A 24,847-nucleotide genomic window follows, 5' to 3' on the forward strand; every position below is an offset into this window, starting at 1 on the left:
ATCACTGAAACTGATTTAATTCAAGGAAAGCATAGACATTTAAATAATATAATTGTAAATAATTCGAAGGGTGGAGATAGAATTGTTTTTTTGAGAGATGGTAATTTAAAAGGGGCTTGTTCAAATATACATTCTAAAATTTTGGCCAATAATGTAAGGACTTTCAATTATAAATTAATGTGGGACATTTTATCAATCAAAGTTAAGCCAAGAATAAAACATATTTCTGGGGATGATATTTGTGTGTTATGTAAACAAGATCCTGAATTTGTGTCTCATTTGTTTTGGAATTGTGTTTTTACTCAGAATGTCTATGCTTATATCTTTTCTGTGGCATTAAAAATGAGTAACTGTGTGATAAAAAATAATTATAAAACTTGCATTTTATTGGACTTAAATGACCACTGTTATACAAATTTATCCATTATACAACGTGATGCTATTATATTGTTATTTTGTACAGCAAGATGTAAAATTTGGTTGGAGCGTAACGCAGTAATATTTCAAAATCATAACCCAAGCATAAATAATGTTATTATGAAAATTAGGAACTCACTTTTAATGAGAAGAAATATAGAAAAAGTGAGAAAGGAATTTTGTTATATAAAAGAACTTGCCATGATTTGTAATAACTTGTGAATAATTATAAAATTATGTTTTTTCATGCTAAATAATTAAAAATAAACTATGTAATTTGTATTACGAAATCAACAAATATATTATTGGAACTCCCTGGATTATATGGAATATTATATCTGATGGAATTATCTTGATATTACTGATATATATGTTTGTTCACTTGCGGTACACAATATACCTTTATTTATATTTAATTTATTTATTATTTACATATTCAATAATCCAAATTGTGGATCCATTTAAAAAAAAAAAATCACATATGCCTGCTTAGTGTACATTGTATACAATTCATATTTTATTGCAGTGATAGTTAATTATCGTTTGGTGCAGCGATTTGGAACCCTACACCTAGCATAACGCCCAACCGGTTTTTCTACGGAAAATTCAGAAACATGGTGAAGATAGGATTAGAATTCAAAGCGTGTTTAGAAAATGTCAAAAGCTTGCGTAGCAGTGGAAAAGATTTCAGATGGTTTTTGAAGTTCCGTTGTAGCAATTGTGGAGAAGTTACTGCAAACTGGCAGTATGTGACTGAAGAAATGTCTGCAGATTTAAAAGGTGGTCGTGGGCAAGCAAATTTGGTAGAAAAGTGTAAGATGTGCGCCAGAGATAATTCAATATCCATCATAGAAGACAGAGTTCAACCATACACTTCTGAAGATCACCTAAAATCAAAAGTAGTTGTTGGATTTGAATGTAGGGGTTTGGAACCAATCGATTTTGATCTGAGAAGCGGTTGGGAAGTTGAATCAAATAGCTCAACGAAAAGCTTTTCAGATGTTGATCTGAAAGATCATGAATGGTATGAGTATGACGATATTGCGAATGAATCTATCAGTATCACCGAATTCACATTCAAATTTGTGAAACTAAAGAAGTGAACTTAGACCTGTAGACCAAATTTTGAATACAGAAATACTTGAATTACTCTTTTGCCTAAAAATCCAGATGCATGCTCAATGTTTTGAAATTTATATATATTTTTATACAGCACAGCCATGGCATTGTTGTATCAAATGGATTTCAGCTGACCAGTTTTTAATACTGTAAAAGCCTGTCCCCTGAAACCTAATTATATATCTCTATGATATTTCGCTGCTATTTAAAAACTAATTTGGATTCAATAATTATGGTGACAGGTTTTATGTAATCCAACTAGTTATCTCGTAAACATCCCAGGTTGATTGCTTCACTAATTTTCTGTTTGACAAACCTAATGTGAAAATTGTCGTTTCCCATGTGATCTGAATAGATGACAAGTTGCAAAGAGACCATGATCACATTGGTAGTCTTTATTTATTGTTTTACGTTTCCTCTTACCAGATCATTCGTTTGCAATTTTGATTATTTCTAGTATGCTCTAGTAGATTGAAGTATATTCAAATTGCTATATAATGTATTAATCTGTTTATATTTGTCATAATATTAATTTGATCAAGTCAAATATTGTCAAAAAGCATTGGTCGTGCAACAGAAAATATCTAATTTTGTAATTCCTTTGGAACATTTCATTAATTTGCTTCTAGTTATCATAGCTCAACAGATAATACATTAAGGGAATGTCGAAGAAACGTATGCTTTATGTCGGAGGTCTTGCGGAAGAAGTAAATGAAAAAACTATACACTCTGCATTTATTCCATTTGGGGATATCGTTGATATCAACATTCCACTGGATTATGAAACTGAGAAACACAGAGGCTTCGCTTTTGTTGAATTTGAACTTGAAGGAGATGCAAGAGCCGCAATCGATAACATGAATGAAAGTGAATTATTCGGACGTACTATAAAAGTAAATATTGCCAGACCAATGTACACTAAGAAAGAAGGACTCTCTCACAGGCCAGTGTGGGCGGATGAAGAATGGTTGAAAAAATATGCAGTGAAAGATGAAGATGCTGAAGAGTCGATGGAAACTAATGATAAAGTATCAACAGAAAAAATTAATAAAAAATCAAAGAACCCAAGAGTATTTTTTGATCTGCGGTTTGGCACCCAGTATGCAGGTAGAATTCTCATGGAACTACGAGCAGATGTTACACCGAAAACTGTTGAAAATTTTAGGTGCTTATGCACACATGAGAAAGGATATGGTTACAAAGGCAGTACCTTTCATCGTATTATACCACAATTCATGTGTCAAGGAGGAGACTTTACAAATCATAATGGCACAGGAGGGAAATCCATTTATGGAAAAAAATTTGAAGATGAAAACTTCACATTGAAGCACACGGGGGCAGGAGTATTGTCTATGGCAAACTCTGGCCCAAATACAAATGGTTCTCAATTTTTCATCTGTACCGAAAAAACTGATTGGCTAGATGACAAGCATGTTGTATTTGGACATGTTGTTGAAGGCTTAGAAGTGGTGAAAAAAATGGAAAATCTGGGTTCTAAAGATGGTAAGCCAAAACAAAAGGTTGTGATTGCAGATTGTGGAGAACTTACATGAAGGAAAGGAATTATATTCAATCTTCATTTTATCATCAATAACTTTGGAAAAGTATTCAAAGAAGAAGTGATACCAAAGCAGACATCCAATACATGAAAATACAGTCATTACAAGTATGAGAAGCGTGCAGAATTTCGTTTGCACTGTCCTTATGCCATAAATACCAGGGTGCAATATAGTAACCCAACACTACCTGTAGGCGGTTCTGTACTTTATACCCATCCCAATAATATATCCTAAGTAATTTACAAGCACTATTATGCTGAAAATGTTATTTTTTATATACAACTTGATTTAGCAGAAATTGCTAGTTCACAAGTTAATTACTAGTGATAAAAACAGATAAAAAGGTGAAAGAATAAAATTAGAAAAATGGTATCACATAAAATATTTGGAAACAGAATTAGGTATGAGACACCTATATACAAGTATCCAAATGTATGACTGATTAACATTATTACTCATAGATAAGAAATGTTTAATTTCAATTTTCTTCCTATGAGTCTGGTGTAGACAGCAGGCTGTGACGTTGCCATACGGAATGTGTGTATTGGATATTATTTGAATTGCTGTTGATTAGATTCTTGACATGCATGGGCGGGGAAAGACCAAGATTCATGGCACGTTCCCATCTTTCCATTCTTGTTGAATCTATGATATGGAATAATGAGGTGTCATATAAGAATCTTCATTATATTAAATTGCCAAACAGAGTCAGAGCATACCTATACCCCAAGTTGTATCATAAAATTTTGTACCAAATACCAAGAAGTCTAAAACAGTTCCCATTACAGTTATTTTAGTGCGACGCATGACTTACATTCTATTAATCGTCTGAAGCGACATATGACCAAATAAAGGTTTAAAATGTTTGTATCATCTTAAGAATAAGAAAAATCTAGTTTTTGGAAAAAGATTTTGATACTGTCTAACAGTGTCTATCATTGTGTGATCTTTATTTAGAATAGGAATCCATTCCATAAGGAAAATAGAAAATTGACGCCAGCTTCAGTAGGTATTTTCTCTTACCTTTGAAAATATAAATAAGAGTAAGATTTTTTAAACAAATTTTAGCACGGAAGCTTAATTTTAGATTTTGCAAGTATACAGGTAAGATTTTTTACTGAATATCAAAGTCCTTTAAAACACTGTTTGCAAGATGATCAACTATGAGAGTGTATTTAATCTGAATGTTAAGTATAAGTTTATTTCTAATCATTAGCATAGCAGGCAATAAAATGATTGATAAAAACTGATTATGAAATCAGGAGAGCACACGAAACCTTAGATGAGGTTCAGAGCTAGTTTGGTGAATGCCGAATGTTAAAATTTATTTCTGATTGGTGATTTCATACATGTTTTGGAATCTATCTGAGATAACGAATGCCTAAGGTTTATTTTCCCCATCAATAAGAGATAGACTGCAATTGGATAAAGAGATGAGCGTTACTGTAACTTAATTTTATTCCGAAGAAGTTTACAAAAGTGTATTTCTCACCTAAACTGGGTCCAAATGAGGGATCTAAATCAAACATCCTCAGGATCTTCATATCTCTTTCTGTTTGAGCATTGCGACTGTCGGAGATCGACGTATCTGAGTATTTTAAATAGGAAATTATCTCACTTGAATTAGACTATTGTTGACCTGTGCAAATGGATGTATGTTTGCAGCATTGAGACTTCAAAAAGCAATATCTAATAATTGGGAGTTTCAGTAGATTGAGTAGGATAACTACGCCTAATAACTGCTGAGTATGGGCACTGAAGTACGGTAATTCGTGGTAGGAATATTAAGTGGAACTGGTACGGTACCGGTACCGTAGCCCCACCTGATGCAAATGGCTCCGGTTTTGTGTTGGGAGCTTTTTTATTCCTCTGCCGCTTTTCCTTAGATTTGGCCGGAATTCGTTTTCTCAACTTCATATAATCGTTGATACGCTTTTGTTGTGAAGTCGACATTTTGACGTATTGCCAGGCTTGAAAATGAATGTAAATAAATCAAAACAAACCCACGTCAAGCGGAGCGTTGGCAGGATTTGTTTATGAATAGTCACGTGACTGTGTCCTGCTAAAGAAAGTACCGTGTTTCCCCGAAAATAAGACCTATGCACCGAGCATCGACTTCCTTGTTTACTTCGTGACATTGGCCAATCAGCAAGATGAAAAAAGTGACGTAACAATATTCCCTTTTCGCACCCGCTCAGATAGTCAGATTTTCAGGCGTGGTCGTAAACATTACCTCGTTTTCGCGTTTTTGAACTCTATTCGTTAGTTTTCAATGGTCTTTCGGAAATTTAAATATAAATCAGATAAGTCAATGATCACCCTGTTTACCTAGAAGTTTTAATTTGATCGCAGTAATAAAAAATTAGCGTTGAAATAGCTGTGATTGACTAGGCTGAAATTCTTTACCGGTACTTTTAAAAAACAGATTGTTGTATGCGATGAATCATAATGCTGGTTTGAAACATATGCCCCATTTTACAGACGCCAACTGACATGGTAAAGTATAGAAAGAAATTTTCGGGGTGAAAGGTCGGGGAAAGTTCCATCCTGAATTTTAAAACTGATTTATTGCGTTTCCCGTTATTGACCTAGTCCTAGCCAATAACGCGAAATTTTTTTCGAACTAGTCGATAGTAGGAAATCTCTTTTACACGTTTAAAATGATTATGTTTTGCAGTTATTTTAAATAAAAATATGTTATTTACAAGAGAGCTATGCTCAAATATATGGACATCACGACATCTAATGGCAATAATTTTAACGACGTCATAGCAAAAAGTAATAGCCCCCTAGCAAAAAATATAATCTTTGCTCATTAAAAATTTCAAAGCAGTTAATCCATTGAAGATCAGTTAGAGTTACCGGTAGGTCTGGCAAGATACCGGTAGGTACGGTACCGGAGTTAATCATACCATTCATGTTTTAGAATGCTGAAGTCATTGAGACCAATGAATAGAGTCTGGCAAAATAATACGAGTATATTATGTCATCAATGTTCACAATGTTAATATTTCAATAAAAACAATGTATTGTTTGATAAAATATATAAAAGGGCCACATACACGTCTCATTGTGGCAGTCTTTTAACGCAGCAATTTGAAGGTAAGTGTGGCGATTGTAGGCTACATAGGCGGAAATTGATGCTGCCCGCACGCAACCGGAAAAGTGGATATTTGGCCCGCATGTACATAAAGTTTGCCGAACAAAATGCTAAAGCGTTGGTTGTGGTGGTAGCCTAGCCCTAAAAGGCTCATAACGAGCAGTGCATCAGAAGCAATGAGGTCGCATTATCAACAATAGTGCCTCATAATCAACAGCGCATTGGAAAAGGATGTTTCCCCGATCATCGATTTCCTTGTTTATTTTTGTAACAATTACAAATCAGCAATAATTAGTTGTGTTTCCAGAAATTATTTTAAATCAAATAATGCAATGGACCTTTCCCCGAGCATCGACTTCCTTGTTTACTTCGTGACCTTGGCCAATCAGCAAGATGCAAAAAGTGACGTAACGATGCTCCCTTTTGGCATCCGCTCAGACACTTTTCTCACTCAGACAGATTTTCAAGCGTGGTCGTAAACATTACCTAGTTTTCGCATTTTTGAACTCTTTTCGTTAGTTTTCAGTTGTGTTTCGGAAACTTAAATGTAAATCAGATAATTCAATGGTCACCCTGTCTTCCTAGGAGTTTTAATTTAATTGCAGTCATATAAATTAGTGTAGAAATAGCTGTGATAGACTAGGCTAAAATTCTTTACTGGTACATTTAAAAAACAGATTGTTGTATGCGATGAATCATAATGATGGTTTGAAACACATACCCCATTTCACAGGCGCCAACTCGCAAAAGCACTCTTAAAATAGCCCCGAAAATTTTGCAATTGTAAAGTATAGGAAAAATTTTTCGTGGGTTAAAAGTCGGGAAAAGGTCCATTGTCATTGTGTCCTCTGAAGATCTTTAGTTTAGTCACAATAATCAAAAATTGATACCGCAAACGCTACAATATACTAGCTTAAAATAGCTACCAGTACCTGTAGGCGGGAATGAGGACGCAATAGGATGGCACAATATTGTCAATTCATTCATCCATTACTATTGTTAATGAAATCTATAATGACTCGACTCGTAAATAGAAGCATCAGTGATTCGACTTGACCCAGTACTCGAATTCGCTGAAACGCGGACGGGTGATGTGTAGGGATGGCGGAATCGAGTCCGGATTCGATTACAGAATCGATTCTTCGCGGAATCGACTAGAATCGATTCCGATGCATTGGAATCGATTCTCGAGGTCAAAACTTAGATTGCAAACAATGTGTAACCTTTTGTGGAAATTTCTTCCCAAATATGCATAAACTGTTTACTGCTATGTTGAGTTGCTACGACGCCGCAAACTTCATTAGCCTATGTATATATATATATATATATTTCGCGAGAAGACTTTTATGTTTATTTATTTATAAAAACTCCTTGGGTTCTGAAGGATTCTTTTTTTGTGCGATTTTGTCTCCTGTGACAGATTGGATACTGATACTACTTAGTTTTGGCCTTCTTGTCCGTCTATGTATTTAAACATCGCTCTCTTGTTTGATTTCATATGATGTTGCTTAGGTGGGTATGTTTCTCGGTGAGATATGTGGAGGAATCGAGATTCGGAATCGAGAATCGGAATCGAAAATTTAGGAATCAGATAGAAATCGAATACTTGTAAGTAGTCATACTTAGCATCCTTAGTGATGTGCCACTGTACTTTAAGATTCTCTTTTTGCCGTGGTCATTCGATAAAGATTTGGTGATATGTAGCCCTATTTTTATGGGATATTTCACACATCCCTTTGAACATGGGCTCTAAACAAGAAGTTACTCGTACATCTACTATGCATTTTAGGAAGAAATTTCATTGTTGTATATGAAATTATTCGATTGAATACAGCTATTGTATAAGAACGGTTTCAACTTCTGACAGCTTCACAACTTCCCCGTAGCAAAGCTCACACAAACTTTGAGAACGAGACGTAGAATTTCACTGCTAATATATTAGGTCATAAAATTGATTTACGTTGGATTTGTGACATGAAGCATGTCATTGGTTGGATGGAGTAGAGGAGTACTTTTCTAATATTAGGACCAGTACATTATCAGCAATGATGCGGCATTGTCAACATCGCACTGGCGCATTATCAAGAATGAGGGCGCATTAGGATGGAACAATATTGACATTCATTCAACCATTTTATTATTGTTTATGAAATCTATATTGACCAGGACTCGACTTGTGAATAGAAGCAGGAGTGGTTCGGCTTGACTTGTTACTCGAATTTGCTGCAACGGACTGGTGATATGTCACTGTAGAGATTTTCTTTGCTCCATCCTAATGCGAATCAAATAAACCAGACAAGTGGTAAATTTTATTAAATCTCGACCGCTACAAAATCAAATTTCTAAAGTTATGAATTAGAGTACGAGTCTTCTCTTACCCGTGGTGGTGGCTTTCTGAAAGAAAGGTGTATAAACGCTTGGTTCAATTGGAAACTTGTGTTCTTCCTTATATGAAAACGCAGAAAATGACTTCGACTTTTCTCTTTGTGGCAAAATGCGGTGGTAAGGAATGCATTTTTGCATTTTTGTGGCTCTCCGAATATGGAGTTTATACAAACTAAAAAGCAAAACATGAGAAAGAATTCTAGGAATTGAAATGCTGCTGTGTTTGACAACTGCGGGCAAAAATAGGCACATTCAACCAATCATCATTTATTTGTCAAGGCAATATAAAGACATCAAGGAAAACATTGCAAAATCGATGTTTTAACCCAACACCGCCGGATGACATATATTCAGTATTATTTAGCCTAGTCCAACTCTAAAAGATATTAATGGTGTTTTACAGTCAATGTTCTATAGTAGAGTCGTATATTTCACGAAAAAGAGACTTCAGCCATGACGCAAAGTGCGAATCGTATAAATAGCGTCGATTTTCAAATCGTCAGTCATATGTGTGAAATTGTTGACGCGACTCAGACAAGAAATCAATAGCATTAACTCCTTTATAATGACTTATTACTTATCGATCTTAAGATCGGTAAGTATATTGATAGGTATTTGTCTGTATGTATGTCTGTCTGTCTGTGTGTGTGTCTGTTAGATGCACGCGATATCTCACGAAAGCGAGATTGAATCTGCTCCAGATTTTGCATGTGCATTCATCTTATCTCGGACCAGAAGCCTATTGATTTTGGGCGAATTATGTCGTATAATTAGCGAGTTATCAATCATTATTGGTTTAGCATGTATTTTCAGTCATGCATATCATCCCTGGCGCTGTGATGTTTTGATAAATATAATTTCGACTGCACCATACTTGGCAGAGGTTTCGAAATTTTTCAAACGTGAAAAAAACGTAAAATTAATGATAATTTTCACGCGTAGCGGCGCGCATTAGAATGTTTACGTCTTTCTACGCGCATTTACGTCGGAAAAAGTAACATTTTTTGCATTGAGGGGAGCGTGTGCACTAATAATTAGAGCTGTGACGTCATCAAAATTGTTAATAGAAGCCTTGAACTTGAAAATTCTGTAAATACAATCGTTAATTTTAGAGTAACCATTCTTGCTATAATAGTGGTTCTAGTGTTGTTCTGTTGGAAAATAACACAAGAAAACGTTGAAATAAAAATTAATTAATTAGAAATAATTATTAACCCTGTACTAGACACAAAATCTCGCAAGTTCAATAGAAAATTTTGAATTTTGGCGTAAAAATTTTTTTTTAGAGGACTGCGTTTTACATATATTGCTGAAAAGAGCTCTATCACAAGCTATTAAAAAGCCATGAGTGAAGCTATAGGGCCTGATGGTTGACAATAAAATAACCCAAGTAAAATGGCACCAGACCGACCGGCTGGATAGGGTTTTGAAGAGCTTTTTCGCGCAAAAATAATGGTGAATTTATAAGGATACATGGACATGATAATACGACAATAGAGGCAAAGATACAAAGAACCTTATATGTAATGAAGTAGAAGTATCGAAGAGTTTGTTAACAGATATGACGATAACTCACTATATAATTTATGCTCATCGCTACCTACTGATTACACGTGTCTTTTCGAGCTCAAGCTTGAACGGGTGCTCGGTGGTAAGTATCATCACCGAAAAATTTATTATCCTAAGATTTTATTTAAGCAATGACGCGAAATGCACTTGTCTCATACTTGGCCATTGAACACAACGTCATCTCCTCGATTCTCTACCAGCTTCTAGTTCTGATAGTGAAACACGCAAACCACATCATAGAAAAGGCTATTCCAAAACCGTCAACATAGTTTAGGCAACTTTGTTAAAATGTCGCACGTATTCAAATTTTACAAAACAACTCTCCACGCCCATGCTTAAACTATTTTCGGTCTTTTGTTGTCGGTCCATGATTAAGGATCGCCGGTTCGTTTATTCGAGAGACTTGAACAATGGGAATTGTAGACGCAACTATAATATATATTACGAGTCAATACAAACATAGAATTTATATGGAAAAACACGTGGTGCGAGAACTGCACCATTTAAATAAAGAATTAGTTTGCAATGTCTTCATGGCGACTTGAATACTTGCGTTCTGATTGAAAACTCAATATTAACAATAGAAGAAAAGTATTAAACAATCAATCAATTTTATTTCGGTCCCTCTGACATGAAACAAAACAACAAAAAACGGACAAACAAAATGCAGAATACCTGGAGGAAGAGTATTTGCTTTTGTTGTTATAAGAAGGAAAAAAAACGAAAACTTGGGAAATCGCAAAACGTTGATGCGCAATTAAACAATATGGGTTTTGTGAACACACAACCAAATGAGTGTACTAAAATTTGAGTTTTACGGTGCTTGAAATCTGAATGTGAAATGGATGGTACATATGATTAAATTTAGTAGTTTTATATAAATTTATGTAAAGTTATGTAATTTTGGAATCCTGGTTGTCCTTTGCACTAAATATACTGCGTGAAGTTTGTATTGTTTGTTCACTAATTCGTGTGGCTTGCTAATTGGGATTCATTTCCACGCTACACGAAGATTGTAAATATCTTGCGGATCGAAGATAGATAAGTTACTTCACAGGCGCAGTTTTATGAACCGATTGCATTTTCGATCCATTATATGCAACGACTAACATACCGATTGTATGTTAGCGCGAAATTTAGATTTTGTATTTTTGAATCGGAACCCACAATTTATCCTCTTTTAATTTAAACCGGCCGAATATATTTTTAGACGCCGTTGCGGGCACATTTATTAAAATATACCTAAGATGCAAATGTCCAGAATATGCACTTGACAACAACATCAATTTTTATAATCCTCGCGGATATCAATCATATCGGAGCCATAGAACGCTCCTTTGGCGGGAAATCTGTAGAAATCCTAAATCCCTATTCTATCTGTTTGATTCGCTGTCTACAGATCTATGCTATGCTTTACACTCGGTATCGGTGCAGCAGTAGGGCTGGGCATTTTCGAATACCTTGTGATTTCAGAATCGAATCGACACACCATAACAAACACGTTTTTATCAATAACTCACTACAGAAAATAGTCATATGTTAGAATTGCGTTGAAAAAAAAATTGGGGAATTCACCTCGACCATTGGCGAAAAAAGAAAACAAGATGGCGGCGATTCGAAATTTAGCTCTGAACCGATTCGAATAATTTACTATTGGATTCGAAATGCCCAGCCCTATACAGCAGTAGTGCAAGCACGAGTATAGGAATAAAAATGGTGCAAAAAAAAAGTAATTGGTTTGAAGGATGATGATAGGATAGTTTCTTAGAGATGGTAGTTTGGATGGAGCCTGTTTAAATACTCATTCTGTCATTGTAAAATATTAGCTTATAATATAAAAACTTTTAATTATAAACTAATGTGGGATATTCTTTCAGTAAAAGTTAAACCAAGAATTAGACATATTTCTGGGAATGATTTATGGGTATTTTGTTCTCAAGCACCAGAATTTATATCTCATTCATTTTGGAACTGTGTTTTTACACAAAATGCAGAAATGTGTATGATTCTATTTTTTTCTGTTATATTAAAAATAAACGATTGTAAGTTGAAGTATATATATAGGCCTAAAACATGTTTGCATGTATTTTATTAGACCTAAGAAATCAGTGTTTTTCACATTTATCATTGATTAAACGTAATGCTATTACTGTATTATTCCAGACTTCTTATGTGTACTGCTAGATACAAGATTGGCAGATTTAAAAAATCCAGAAATCCCTTTCAGCATGGAGAAATATGGAAAAATTGAGACAACAACCTGATTTTATAAAAAAAAACTTGACATGATATGCAATAACCTATGACTTTTTGTATGAATTTTTATTTTCTGCCATAAAAAATTTAAAAAAATATTTAAAATAACTTATATTTACTTATAACTGTGATGAAAAATCTGTCTGAAAAAACAGTCTGATAGTAGTACAACATCTATTGAACCACAATGCATTCATTTTTTAAACCAGCCAGTGGATCTGGAGATGGAAAGAAATCATCCCTAACTAAGTCTGATAATGAAACAGAAAACTTGAAACCATGGATTGAAAAATACAGACCAAAATGCGTTGATGATATCGCGCATCAGGACGAAGTCGTTGCAGTTTTAAAAAAATGTATTACAGGAGCAGACTTGCCCAATATGTTGTTCTATGGTCCCCCAGGAACCGGTAAAACATCAACCATTCTGGCCCTTTCACGAGATTTGTATGGCCCCAAATTTCGGGATAGAGTACTTGAACTCAATGCATCAGATGACAGAGGCATATCAGTGGTGAGAGACAAGATAAAAAATTTTGCACAGTTGTCTGTAAGCAGTTTACAAGGCGGAAAGTCGCCTTCGTTCAAGATAATCATATTAGATGAGGCAGACTCTATGACGAAAGCTGCACAACAAGCTTTGAGAAGGACGATGGAGAAGCAAACGAAAACTACAAGATTTTGCCTTATTTGTAATTATGTCACAAGAATCATTGCACCGATTACATCAAGATGTTCAAAATTTCGATTCAAACCTTTGTCTGAAGAGGATCAGAAAAAAAGGTTACTCAGAGTAGCAGAAACAGAATCCGTTAAAATATCAGAAGATGCGATGGATAGTATGGTAAAATGTTCAGAGGGGGATTTGCGAAAAGCAATGACATTTTTACAAACTGCACATAGACTTAAAGGAGACGAAGGCATAGCAATCGAAGATGTTCTCGAGATAACAGGTGTAATACCAGATCCAGTAATCAAATCATTTCTCAATAGTTGTTCTTCAAATTCATACGAAAATCTCCTAAAAACAGTGCAAGAGATATCAGCTGATGGCCATGCCGCGGCTCAATTGGTCTCACAGCTCCATGATGAAATTGTTATTATGCCATCTCTCACTGATGAGCAAAAATGTGCCATAACTGAAAAATTAGCAACCCTCGATTATTGTCTCAATGATGGTGCGGATGAATACCTCCAACTTATGTCACTTGGAACTCTTATTCAGCAACAAATTTGCTCATGAGTTAGGGATTTTTTTCTACACTGCCAAATAGGGATGATATATTTTGGTGGAATATATCACTTTCATCATGCGCCAACCTGGTCAATACAACTTATGTGCTTATGTTATACCAGATTTCTTATTCCAGAATTTGTCCATGCACTAAAATTATACAGGAATTAATTCTTCATACACCAGCAGTGTCATGAGGTACAAGAGATTTTTAGAGAGTATCAACTAATGCTAACTGTGGACTTCATGAATCATTACATTGAAGTTATTATGAACCTCATAGTAATAATTCAACTCCATGTGTACTACCATAAATGCGGAAAAATAAGCGAATTCCTGTCTAAATGTTTCTGTTATTAAATTTTTTCACTGAGTTGAAGTTTTGCAATGTGTATAACATGGAAAATCAAAATAAGGTCAAATATTTAAGTCTTTAATTTACGGGGAGTACGTATTCTCCAACAGGTTTAACAGAAGTGATGTGGGATAGGAATAAGAGCAGGTTCAGCCCCCCCAATACATGAGAAGGTTGGTGGTTCGAAAACCAGAATTTACCAGGCAAATGGTGCCCATGACATAACAGGAAAAAGACTATAAGAATCTCTAGACATAACTGTATATTGAAAGAGACTTTGGTGGGAATAATATTAATTCAATATAAACCATGGGTGGGCGAATTGTGGGCCGGATCTAGCCCACTGAAGCGTTTCATCTGAAACTAAGACTATAGTTTTCATGGATAGAAATTTCTGAACCCGATTGTGCTTATTGGTATATAAATGTTAGCCTAGCTTTTGTGAATAAAATGTTTTTTTTGTTCATAGTTTTTCCTATCGAGTTTTGAGATTCTGGCCCAGTAACTAAATCTATTATGAGTAACTGGCCCACTCAGAAAAGTAATTGCCCACCCCTATCTAAACTGATTACCGGTAGCTTTTAAGATGCATATGTGGTCAAAAAATAGGGCGATCGGTACTTCGGTAATAAGACTGATTATATTATAAAAATCATTTTATTTGTGTAATTACATTAAGGTACATACAAATATATATAAAATAATATCAAACCTACTTGAAGAAGACAAGTCTCATAAAATCACAATGTCTCCATGATGCATAGTTTCTTTTCAACTATGTATTATGATGGGGTAGCCTAATTTTGAACAGAAAAATTGAGATACATGATTTAGAACCTATACCCTTTCAATGTCTGGAATTTATCACATCTGTTTTTGCTTAAGGCAAGAATCTGTGAAATTGATGTTTCTACATTTTGTTAGGACCTCTACACCTACAATTGGCAAATAATTATATATCAAGCAGCAATGACAGGTGCACAAAGTTTGGCACTGCACTTAAATCTAAATTGTTTATACAGTGGTCCAAAAACTCTTCCTCTCTTTTGCCCTTTGAAGTAACTCTGATGCACGCGCTGATGTCAATGAAGACGCAACAGATAGGACATCATCGTCTCTAGAAGCCATTACTGGTGTTGTTTGAGGTCTTCCTAGAGGACCACAGTGCTGGAATTCTTCACTTCTGAGTGATCCTTTAATTGGAGCCCTGATGTTTCGCAAGGAAGATACATGCCTTGTTACGATGGGGCTGGAGTTTGGTGGTGTCTGTTTTCTTTTCATTGGTGACTCCTTTTTTACAATAGGTGATTTTGCAGATGTGGATCGTTGGCCTTTTTCACGTGTGCATTTGACTGGTGCAGAGCGTGGGCTTAAACGAGTTAGAGTGTGTGTGCGACCTTTCAGAAGATTTTGTGCATCATATGTAGGGGCACCTGCAATAGGTGATGAATTTTCTTCTACAGGTTCTGAAGAGGCAAAGCTACCTGTGGAAGATTCATGACGAGATGGTGACACCAAAAGTGCCCCACCCTTTGACGGTGTTGTCAAGTCAAGATGGCTTCTTCGTGCACCGCCCATTGCTTGGAGTCTTGGTGTAGTTAGACGTCCTTCAAGAATCGACTGAGGTTCAACAGATAGGTCAGATTTTTTATCAGATTCCTCTTTATTATCATCAGGTTCACCCCACGCTAATTTCCTTGAAACTGAATCTCCAGTTGTTAGAGAAGTGTCATATTCTAAACTATCGACTTCAATTGCTGTTTCAGTATCAAGAGATTCGGTATGATCACTCCCAATTTGAGACGCTTTGCTCCAGTTATCTTCTGCATCTTTTTCTTGTTCTTTAAGATCCTCTTGGTCAATCTCAGATTCGTTTTGTTCACTTTTTAAACCACTTCCATTAGAAGATGCTTCCCAGCATTTGTTGTATGGGGATGCAACTTGTGTTGCATGATATGGATCAATATGTGTTCCGAGGTGTTTCTGTTTGTTGTTCTCTGCCAAATTTCGTAACTCCCCTGCTTGTGAGACTTTTACTGCTTCAAATTGGGCTGCATATTCTGATTGCAAATCTTTTTTCTTTGCATGTGTAAAAAACGACTTTTGTGGATTCTGCAAATCTCTCACGCGAGCTTTCATTGATGGGGATGCAGGTGAAGTCTGGGATGGTCTGTTGATCAAAGGTGAATCTTTGGCTTTGAAGTTTGATATGTATTCCGTAGTGGGACGAAATTTTATTCCCCCATGTGGTGGAATTGCAGGAGAAGAAGAATGCACAACATCAAGTGCAGAAAGTAGTGGAGATTGTTTTACTGCAAACTTGGGTGGCATAAAATTACGCTGATACTCCGATAATCTCGCCTTTGATGTTCTAGAGGGCTTGTTAGACTGCAAACCAGCCTTGTGTTTGAGGGGAATATTTTCTTTAATTTGCTTTGACTTTTTTGAACTAGTCATGCTTTGTCTGGGTTGTTCTGAAATTTCTCTTTTACCCGGAGATGACTTGGGGCTTGGTTGAATCACTTTAGTCTTTGCATCATTACCTTTGGAACGTTTAGTTGGAGAATCAGTTTTTGATATTTGAGTAATATTTTTGCCTTTGTAAGAAGTTCCCTGTTTGAGACTTCGTTTGTCTCTTGGCACGTTCTTTTCATCACCCCTGTCTTTTTTTGAACCATCAATTTGCTTTGGTGATTTTTGAGACGACGATGGTACAAGCAAGTCAGCTCTTTTTTCTGCTTGAACATCTTTTCGTGGCGCAAGTATCACGCTACCATCTAAGCTGCGACTTCTGTGTTGTTGAATAGCTTTGGTTTTCTCAGGAGATTTCTTATTTGTTAAACTTTTACGTTGCTTATCAGCTTTTACTATTGGTGATGCTGCACCTTTTTTTGTATGTGATATGGTTGCTGCAGATGACTTAATTTTCTCTTCAGTATCACTGTCAGGCCACCAAATAAGACAGCTCTGAATTTGAGGGTCTCTGTGCCAAACTTTCTTCTTCAATGTGAAACTTGGTTCCTGGGATGATGACACCTGGTCCGATCTCATGCCAGCATCTTTTGCTGTTTGATCTAGTTTCGGCACAAATGAGCCGGAGCGGAATGACTGATTCCACTTATAGTTCCTCTTGTATTCGCTACTTCCTTTAAACAGAACAGGCATTTTGTCCTTCTTTTACCGTCTCTACCAGTTCCGGAAACGTCCGAAATCCTAAGCGAAGCTTCCACAAATCCCAAAGTCTTCGTAACCAACGACGCTACCGTCAATCATTTTTGTGAATACAGCCTTACGATACAGCTCTTTAGTTCCCCCTGTGATTTAGATGAGTTTATTTCTACTCCATAATCAGCATAAAAGGCGATTAAATGATTGATAAAAACAATAAATAAAACTGATTATTAAATCAGGGGAGCAAAATCGTACAAAATATAAGATGGAAGGTTTTGCCAAAAAGAAGTGGTACGTGTTCACTCACCTAATATTATTAACACACGCGCACGCACACAACCATTGGGCTATAATAATGTTAGAAAAAAGAGCTTTAGATAAATTTTATAGTAAACAAAAAATAAGTAAAAAAGAAATTAGAATAAAAATAAGAATTGTAATTAGAAATAAGAATTGTTTGCCACACCATTTTAAATTCCCAAATTGAGTACAGATTATGTAAACAAAAGTGGACAGTATTTAATATGAAGACAAAAAGTAAAAAAAATTCGCCAAGCTGATTATAGTTGGAGTCAAATGCCAAATTGCCCAATCAAAGCTATTTAATCCTGCACTTCGCTAACTGGTCCGTAAAAAGGGCATATACGGAACTCAAATATTAAGGAATTTAATATTTATCAAGCTGGTAGTGTTTGTGATAAGTCAGACCGTAAATATATACTACTACGGTCAGACCACTAAATGTCATTAAACACGAAAATAAGGCTATATGTATTTCTTAGGAGGTGGCAGATTATGAAAAACTAATAGGGCCGCAAAATTACACAGATGCCAATTCGCATAATGTATATGCTATATAATACTGACAAGTCGCTGTATACGCACAGAGGCCTAAAACGCCCAGAAGTTGTTATTTTGATAATCCTTTTAGTTTAAATTTACAAGATAAATCCGCCAAGGTTTTTGTTTTAAAAAATTGGTTATCTGAGAGTTCAAGGCTGCAATCGGAGTCAAAAAGTTTTAAAACCGGAGTCGACGGTAAATTTTACCTATTCCCGACCCTACCAAAGTTACCCTAGCAGACATCTCTCAGCAGACATCTCTCTCGTTTTTGAACGCGCCGATCACTGTTGCCAGAACTCAGATTTCAATTGAGCGATGCGAGAATTTACGAAAAAGGCATCGATGCAAAATCAGCTGATGCTTTATGTGTTGCCAGATTAACCACAAAAACTGTGAATAATTGCCGAAAAATCACAGTTCTCCCCCAAATATAAGTGTCTCACAAATATATCCGCTTAGTATAAGAAAAATAAGTATAAGTGCTTATAATGGGAAGTAAACACAACGAGTTTGACAAAGATTGGATAGGTGGAAGAGATACTTATTATCGTTTAAACCTGTCCCAGTCGTCAATTTTTAATAAAATTGGTAAAAAGACCTATTCTGCCCCAAAAAGATGTGTCTTACAATCATGACCCTTTCCATTTATACATAAACAGCAGTAGTACATTTAAAGTGTTTATACAGCGAGTTTCAAAAAGTTTGTATGGGGGGAAGATATTTTTATTCTCGTTTAAACATGACCCGCTTGACAATTTATGATAGAAATGGCAAAAAGATCTCTTTTGCTCCAAAAAATGAGTGTCTTGCAATTACGGTCCCCACATTTACAAAGACCAGTAGTAGTACATATAATAAAGTGTTCATACAGCGAGTTTAAAAAAGTTTGTGTAGGGGGAAGATACTTTAATTATCGTTTAAACATGGCCCGCTAGTCAATTAATTATAGAAATGGCAAATAGACCTACTTTGTCCCAAAAAATGAGTGTCTTGCAGTTATGGGCCCCTCATTTGCACAAGACCAGCAATAGTACATATAATAAAGTGTTTATACAGCGAGTTTGAAAAAGTTTGTATGGGGGGAAGATACTTTAATTATCGTGTAAACATGGCCCGCTAGTCAATTAATGATAGAAATGGCAAAAAGACCTACTTTGCCCCAAAAAAATGAGTGTCTTGCAGTTATGGGCCCCTCATTTACACAAGACCAGCAGTAGTACATATAATAAAGTGTTCACACAGCGAGTTTGAAAAAGTTTGTATGGGGGGAAGATACTTTAATTATCGTTTAAACATGGCCCGCAAGTCAATCAATGATAGAAATGGCAAAAAGATCTACTTTGCCCCAAAAAATGAGTATCTTACAATTACGGGCCCCTCATTTACACAAGACCAGTAGTAGTACATATAATAAAGTGTTGATACAGCGAGTTTGAAAAAGTTTTTTATGGGGGGAAGATAATTTAATTATCGTAATTAGATAATTTAATATCCTCTGGTCTAATTCTCTCGCATAAAGCTATGCAAAAACTTATTGCAAATGGTCCGCATGATGCACCTAACGTTTGTTGCTAGACGGGAGGAAATTCAATCTGTAGTTTGTTTGTTCCTAATGTTGGCCGCATGAGAAGCGAAATAGCATATTTGTCATTTTCTGTGTATTTCAAGTACGAACTATCATAGATTTGAATGGTATTCTGATTGAACGAAAATATCTTTGACGCAGCTACCCAGTGATTATCATGCACGAACAAAATTTGAATAAATTTTTTGAAGGGAGCGTAGACCTTTGGGCCAGATATTGTGGTATAAAGTGTCGTGTTTTGAAGGCCGTCAGCATTCGGGTACTGCGATGACAAAATTAGCGATGCGATATTTATAATGTCCGATGTGAACCAATCCCTTCGGAAATTAGTATTGGAGCTCAATATTTCAAAGTCAACGTTGGACATATGTACCAAGTTTCGAAAATCAATTTTGGGTGACCTAAATCGCAATGCCATTGACTTAGAAGACCCCTCACATATTATTTCCGTTTCCAATACAGCATTATCAAGCTATTCTATTGGGCAAGAAGCTTTCAGAGGTCTAGACGGTGGCTGTAAATATATACCTTTTGATTTATCATTACCCATATTTCTACATCTTTTACCCCATTTCTCAATTTCTTGGTCAATTTGGTCTCTGTTATCGACTTTCCTTTTTTTTGGGACGAACAATCAAATTATCCTGATATTCCCTAATTAGGGAATCATGAAGTTGATCATACACTACAGCGATCTCGTCAAGACGTTTAAACCGCCTGTTGTTGAAACGAGTACGCTTTAGCTCCTGTTGACTTTTCTCCATGATTCCCTGTGTTCGATTATCTTTTGCTAAGTTCTGTTTGTTAGAGACCGATGATTTTGCGTAAAAATGCTTATACTTTTCATAGCCTATTGTTGTACCGTAAATATATACTACTGCGTTGTACCAAACCTGCCTAAATCACCTACTAGCAAAGCGCCCCATAGACAAATTTTGGGTACATAAAACGTTTTAAATTTAGTTCTTCCTTTATCTCTACCTGGTTTTACTTTGAAATGCTTAAAGTTTGTCGCGTATTTGCAACTCGCCACGCAGAATTTTATATAGTTTATCGGTGTTTATTGGAATATTACGAATCCACCAGACGATTCAAAGATCGAAATGTTCGCTTTTTTTCGTCTTCAAGTATAATATTAACCTTCTTTATTAAAATAAACACTGAAACTTATTTATTGGACAAGAAATGGGCCTATGAGTCGTTTTCCTAAATTTTTTCTTCCTAGTATTCTCCTTGTTGCTGCATTTTTGTTTTAAAAGTTTTTGTTCTTTTCAACTATTGGACCAATGAACAATTCAGCGATCGCATTTCAACGATCCAGTGGTCAGCGAAGTCGGGAGTTTTTCAATAAAGTAGACCAGGGTGGTCCAAAGCCGTCATGCCGATACATTCCGTGCGGCCCACAGAGCAATTTTAGCGTATATTTGTATCTGATAGCAGTATATTTCTATCATTATTTGACTAGCGGGCCATGTTTAAACGATAATTAAAGTATCTTCCCCCCATACAAACTTTTTCAAACTCGCTGTATAAACACTTTATGATATGTACAACTACTGGTCTTGTGTAAATGAGGGGCCCGTAATTGCAAGACACTCATTTTTTGGAGCAAAAGAGGTCTTTTTGCCATTTCGATTCAAAAATTGACTATGGGCCATGTTTAATCGATATTTAAAGTATCTTCCCCCCATACAAACTTTTTCAAACTCCCTGTATAAACACTTTATTATATGTACTACTACTGGTCTTTTGTAAACGTGGGGACCGTAATTGTAAGACACTCATTTTTTGGAGCAAAAGAGGTCTTTTGGCCATTTTTCTCATAAATTGACTATCGGGCCATGTTTATGCGATAATAAAAATATCTTCCCCCCATACAAACTTTTTCAAACTCGCTGTATTAACACTTTATTATATGTACTATTACTGGTCTTTTGTAAATGTGGGGCCCATAACTGCAAGACACTCATTTTTTGGGGCAAAATAGGTATTTTTGCTATTTCTATCATTAATTGAATAGCGGGCCATGTTTGAACAAGAATTAAAGTATTTTCCCCCATACAAAGTTTTTCAAACTCGCTGTGTTAACACTTTATTATATGTACTACTATTGTTCTTTTGTAAATGTGGGGCCCATAACTGCAAGACACTCATTTTTTGGGGCAAAATAGGTATTTTTGCTATTTCTATCATTAATTGCATAGCGGGCCATGTTTGAACAAGAATTAAAGTATTTTCCCCCCATACAAACTCGCTGTGTTAACACTTTAATATATTTACTACTGCTGGTCCTGTGTAAATGTGGGGCCCGTAATTGCAAGACACTCATTTTTCGGGGCAAATTAGGTCTTTTTGCCTTTTCCATCAATAATTGACTAGCGGGCCATGTTTATACGATAATTAAAGTATCTTCCCCCATACAAACTTTTTCAAACTCGCTGTATTAACACTTTATGATATGTACTACTACTGGTTTTGTGTAAATGAGGGGCCCGTAATTGCAAGACACTCATTTTTTGGAGCAAAAGAGGTCTTTTTGCCATTTCTATTCAAAAATTGACTATCGGGCCATGTTTAAGCGATTATAAAAATATCTTCCCCACATACAAACTTTTTCAAACTCGCTGTATTAACACTTTATTATATGCACTACTACTGGTCTTTTGTAAATGTGGGGACCGTAATTGCAAGACACTCATTTTTTGGATCAGAAGAGGTCTTTTTGCCATTTCTATCATTAATTGACTAGCGGGCCATGTTTGAACAAGAATTAAAGTATCGTCCCCCCATACAAACATTTTCAAACTCGCTTTATAAACACTTTATTATGTGTACTACTACTGGTCTTTTGTAAACGTGGGGACCGTAATTGAAAGACATTCATTTTTTGGGGCAAAATAGGTCTTTTTGCCATTTCTATCAAAAATTGATTATCGGGCCATGTTTGGGTCATTAAAAAAATATTTTCCCCCATACAAAATTTTTCAAACTCGCTGTATTAACACTTTAATATATGTACTACTACTGGTCTTTTGTAAATGTGGGGCCCGTAATTGCAAGACACTCATTTTTGGAGCAAAAGAGGTCTTTTTGCCATTTCTATCATAAATTGACAAGCGGTTCATGTTTAAACGAGAATAAAAATATCTTCCCCCCATACAAACTTTTTGAAACTCGTTGTATAAACACTTTATTAAATGTACCACTGCTGTTTATGTATAAATGGAGAGGACATGACTGTAAGACACATCTTTTTGGGGCAAAATAGTTTTTTTTCTACCAATTTTATTAAACATTGACGACTGGGACAGGTTCAAACGATAATGGGTATCTCTTCCACCTATACAATCTTTGTTAAACTCGTTGTGTTTACTTCCTATTATAAGCACTTATACTTATCTTTCTTATACTAAGCGGATTTATTTGTGAGACGCTTATAATTTGGGGAGAACTGTTGTTTTTTTGGAAATTATTCACAGTTTCTATGATTAATCTGGCAACGCATAAAGCATCAGATAATTTTGCATCGATGCCTTTTCCGTAAACTCTCGCATCGCTCAATTGAAATCTGAGTTCTGGCGACGGTGATCGGCGCGTTAAAAAACGAGAGAGATGTCTGCTGAGAGATATCTGCTAGGGTAACTTTGGTCCCGACCCTGTCGTGCTTGTTAGGTCCCTACAGGGTCGCATACCGGTATCGGTATAATATAGGTAGGCATACCCAAAGCGTATAATATAATACTATATTTATAGTCACTTTGGGCATACCATACGCAGGGTTGCCATATTGGCTTTTTTAACGCCAAATTTGCCATTTTTCAAACGCGTTTGGCGTCAGAATTTCCGTTTGGCTTTTTTCAAGTCTATTCTAGTGTCTATTATTAAAAGCATATGAAATACAATATTTAGTGTGTAACAACTGAACAATAGCCTATTACGGTACCTGTACTTAGCTACTTACCATTAGGATTTCCTGGAGCATCGATTTCCTTGTTTGTTACATTACCGTACCTCTTAACCATACCCAATAAGAAATAAGGGGTCTCATGTACTTTCTTACCTGAATAACTTCTAGTGGGCGTGGCGTAACAATTTTGGATATATGATTCCTGACCCCTACCTGATGACGTCATCCAAAAATTACGTCACAATAACGAAATACAGCTTGCCAAAGTATAGCGACGTTCACCCGTGAATGACGCCTACGAGTATGTCAACAAACTCAATACGTCAGCGACCTCTCTCTTATCGGGGTCGTTGTGCAGAGCCCAAAATAAACAAGGATCACAAGCGACTAAATTGTCGCCAAAGAACGTTCACGATATCCCATTCTGACCAATTTCTGTCCAGCAATAGCTCATGTATCATGCTTCAATCTAATAGAGCGTTATACACACACATAAACTTGTTATTTTATGTTCAGCAATAGCTCATGTATTGTGCTACGATCTATTAATATGGTGATATACGATACCGCTCTAAGCAAGGCTTTAGACAAACAGAAAGAACATTTAATTCACGCGATGATTGAGGTTGGGTACCGCAGACATAAAGACTTGTTATTTAATATCCAGATGTGCCACATTTTATTAATAGGACATTGAATGTTTTCACTCTATGCAAGGCTTTAGACAAGCAGAAACCGACATATTAATTTGCCTTAGCGCAATGGATGTAGTTTCTTACCTCAATAACTTCTATTAGGCTTAGCGTAACAATTTTTGCATATATGATTCCTGACCCTCACCTGACTTCGTCATCCAAAAATTACGTCACTGCAACGCCACAATAACGAAATAGAGCTTGCCCAATAATAGCGACGTTATTCGTAAAGGCACCTATGGATGTAGTTTCCTACCTCAATAACTTCTAGTTAACTTAGCGTAACAATTTTTGCATATATCATTCCTGACCCTGCCCTGACTTCGTCATCCAAAAATTACGTCAATGCGAATTCACAATAACGAAATAGAGCTTGCCTAATAATAGCGACCATAATGCAATCGTGATAAATACGTCTGTGTGTCCGCTATGGGTGTAGTTTCTTACCTCAATAACTTCTAGTTAACTTAGCGTAACAATTTTCGCATATATCATTCCTGACCCTCACCTGACTTCGTCATCCAAAAATTACGCCTCTGCAACGTCACAATCACGAAATAACGCTTGCCCAATAATAGCGACGATTACTAGTAATGACACCGATGGATGTAATTTCGTACCTCAATCACTTCTAGTTAACTTAGCGTAACAA

The 24,847-nt window shown here is 35.9% G+C and overlaps 4 protein-coding genes and 1 pseudogene across 4 annotated transcripts; 3 read left to right on the forward strand and 2 right to left on the reverse strand.

The window, feature by feature from the left end:
- The first annotated feature begins 886 nt into the window (after positions 1–886).
- Positions 887–2,165, forward strand: LOC120342174 (CXXC motif containing zinc binding protein-like). The gene has a single exon (XM_039410888.2). It carries the CDS (start codon positions 1,032–1,034, stop codon positions 1,518–1,520), a length of 489 nt encoding a protein of 162 aa, XP_039266822.2. The 5' UTR covers positions 887–1,031; the 3' UTR covers positions 1,521–2,165.
- Positions 2,166–2,181: 16 nt separating this feature from the next.
- LOC120342173 (peptidyl-prolyl cis-trans isomerase pseudogene) lies at positions 2,182–4,342 on the forward strand (annotated as a pseudogene).
- LOC120345879 (DNA polymerase delta subunit 4-like) lies at positions 3,347–5,186 on the reverse strand. Its single transcript, XM_039415461.2, has 3 exons — positions 4,919–5,186; positions 4,588–4,683; positions 3,347–3,740 (listed from the first exon to the last, which is right to left on the reverse strand). The coding sequence occupies exons 1-3, from the start codon at positions 5,046–5,048 to the stop codon at positions 3,586–3,588; spliced, it is 381 nt and encodes a 126-aa protein (XP_039271395.2). The 5' UTR covers positions 5,049–5,186; the 3' UTR covers positions 3,347–3,585.
- A 7,169-nt stretch (positions 5,187–12,355) lies between these two features.
- LOC120342454 (replication factor C subunit 4-like) lies at positions 12,356–14,061 on the forward strand. The gene has a single exon (XM_039411283.2). The coding sequence runs from the start codon at positions 12,593–12,595 to the stop codon at positions 13,646–13,648; it is 1,056 nt and encodes a 351-aa protein (XP_039267217.2). The 5' UTR covers positions 12,356–12,592; the 3' UTR covers positions 13,649–14,061.
- A 278-nt stretch (positions 14,062–14,339) lies between these two features.
- On the reverse strand, positions 14,340–17,333 carry LOC120342453 (nuclear protein MDM1-like). The gene has a single exon (XM_039411282.2). It carries the CDS (start codon positions 17,157–17,159, stop codon positions 15,009–15,011), a length of 2,151 nt encoding a protein of 716 aa, XP_039267216.2. The 5' UTR covers positions 17,160–17,333; the 3' UTR covers positions 14,340–15,008.
- Positions 17,334–24,847: the final 7,514 nt, after the last annotated feature.

The sequence above is a fragment of the Styela clava genome, chromosome 3 (assembly GCF_964204865.1).
Source record: "Styela clava chromosome 3, kaStyClav1.hap1.2, whole genome shotgun sequence".
NCBI lineage: Eukaryota > Metazoa > Chordata > Ascidiacea > Stolidobranchia > Styelidae > Styela > Styela clava.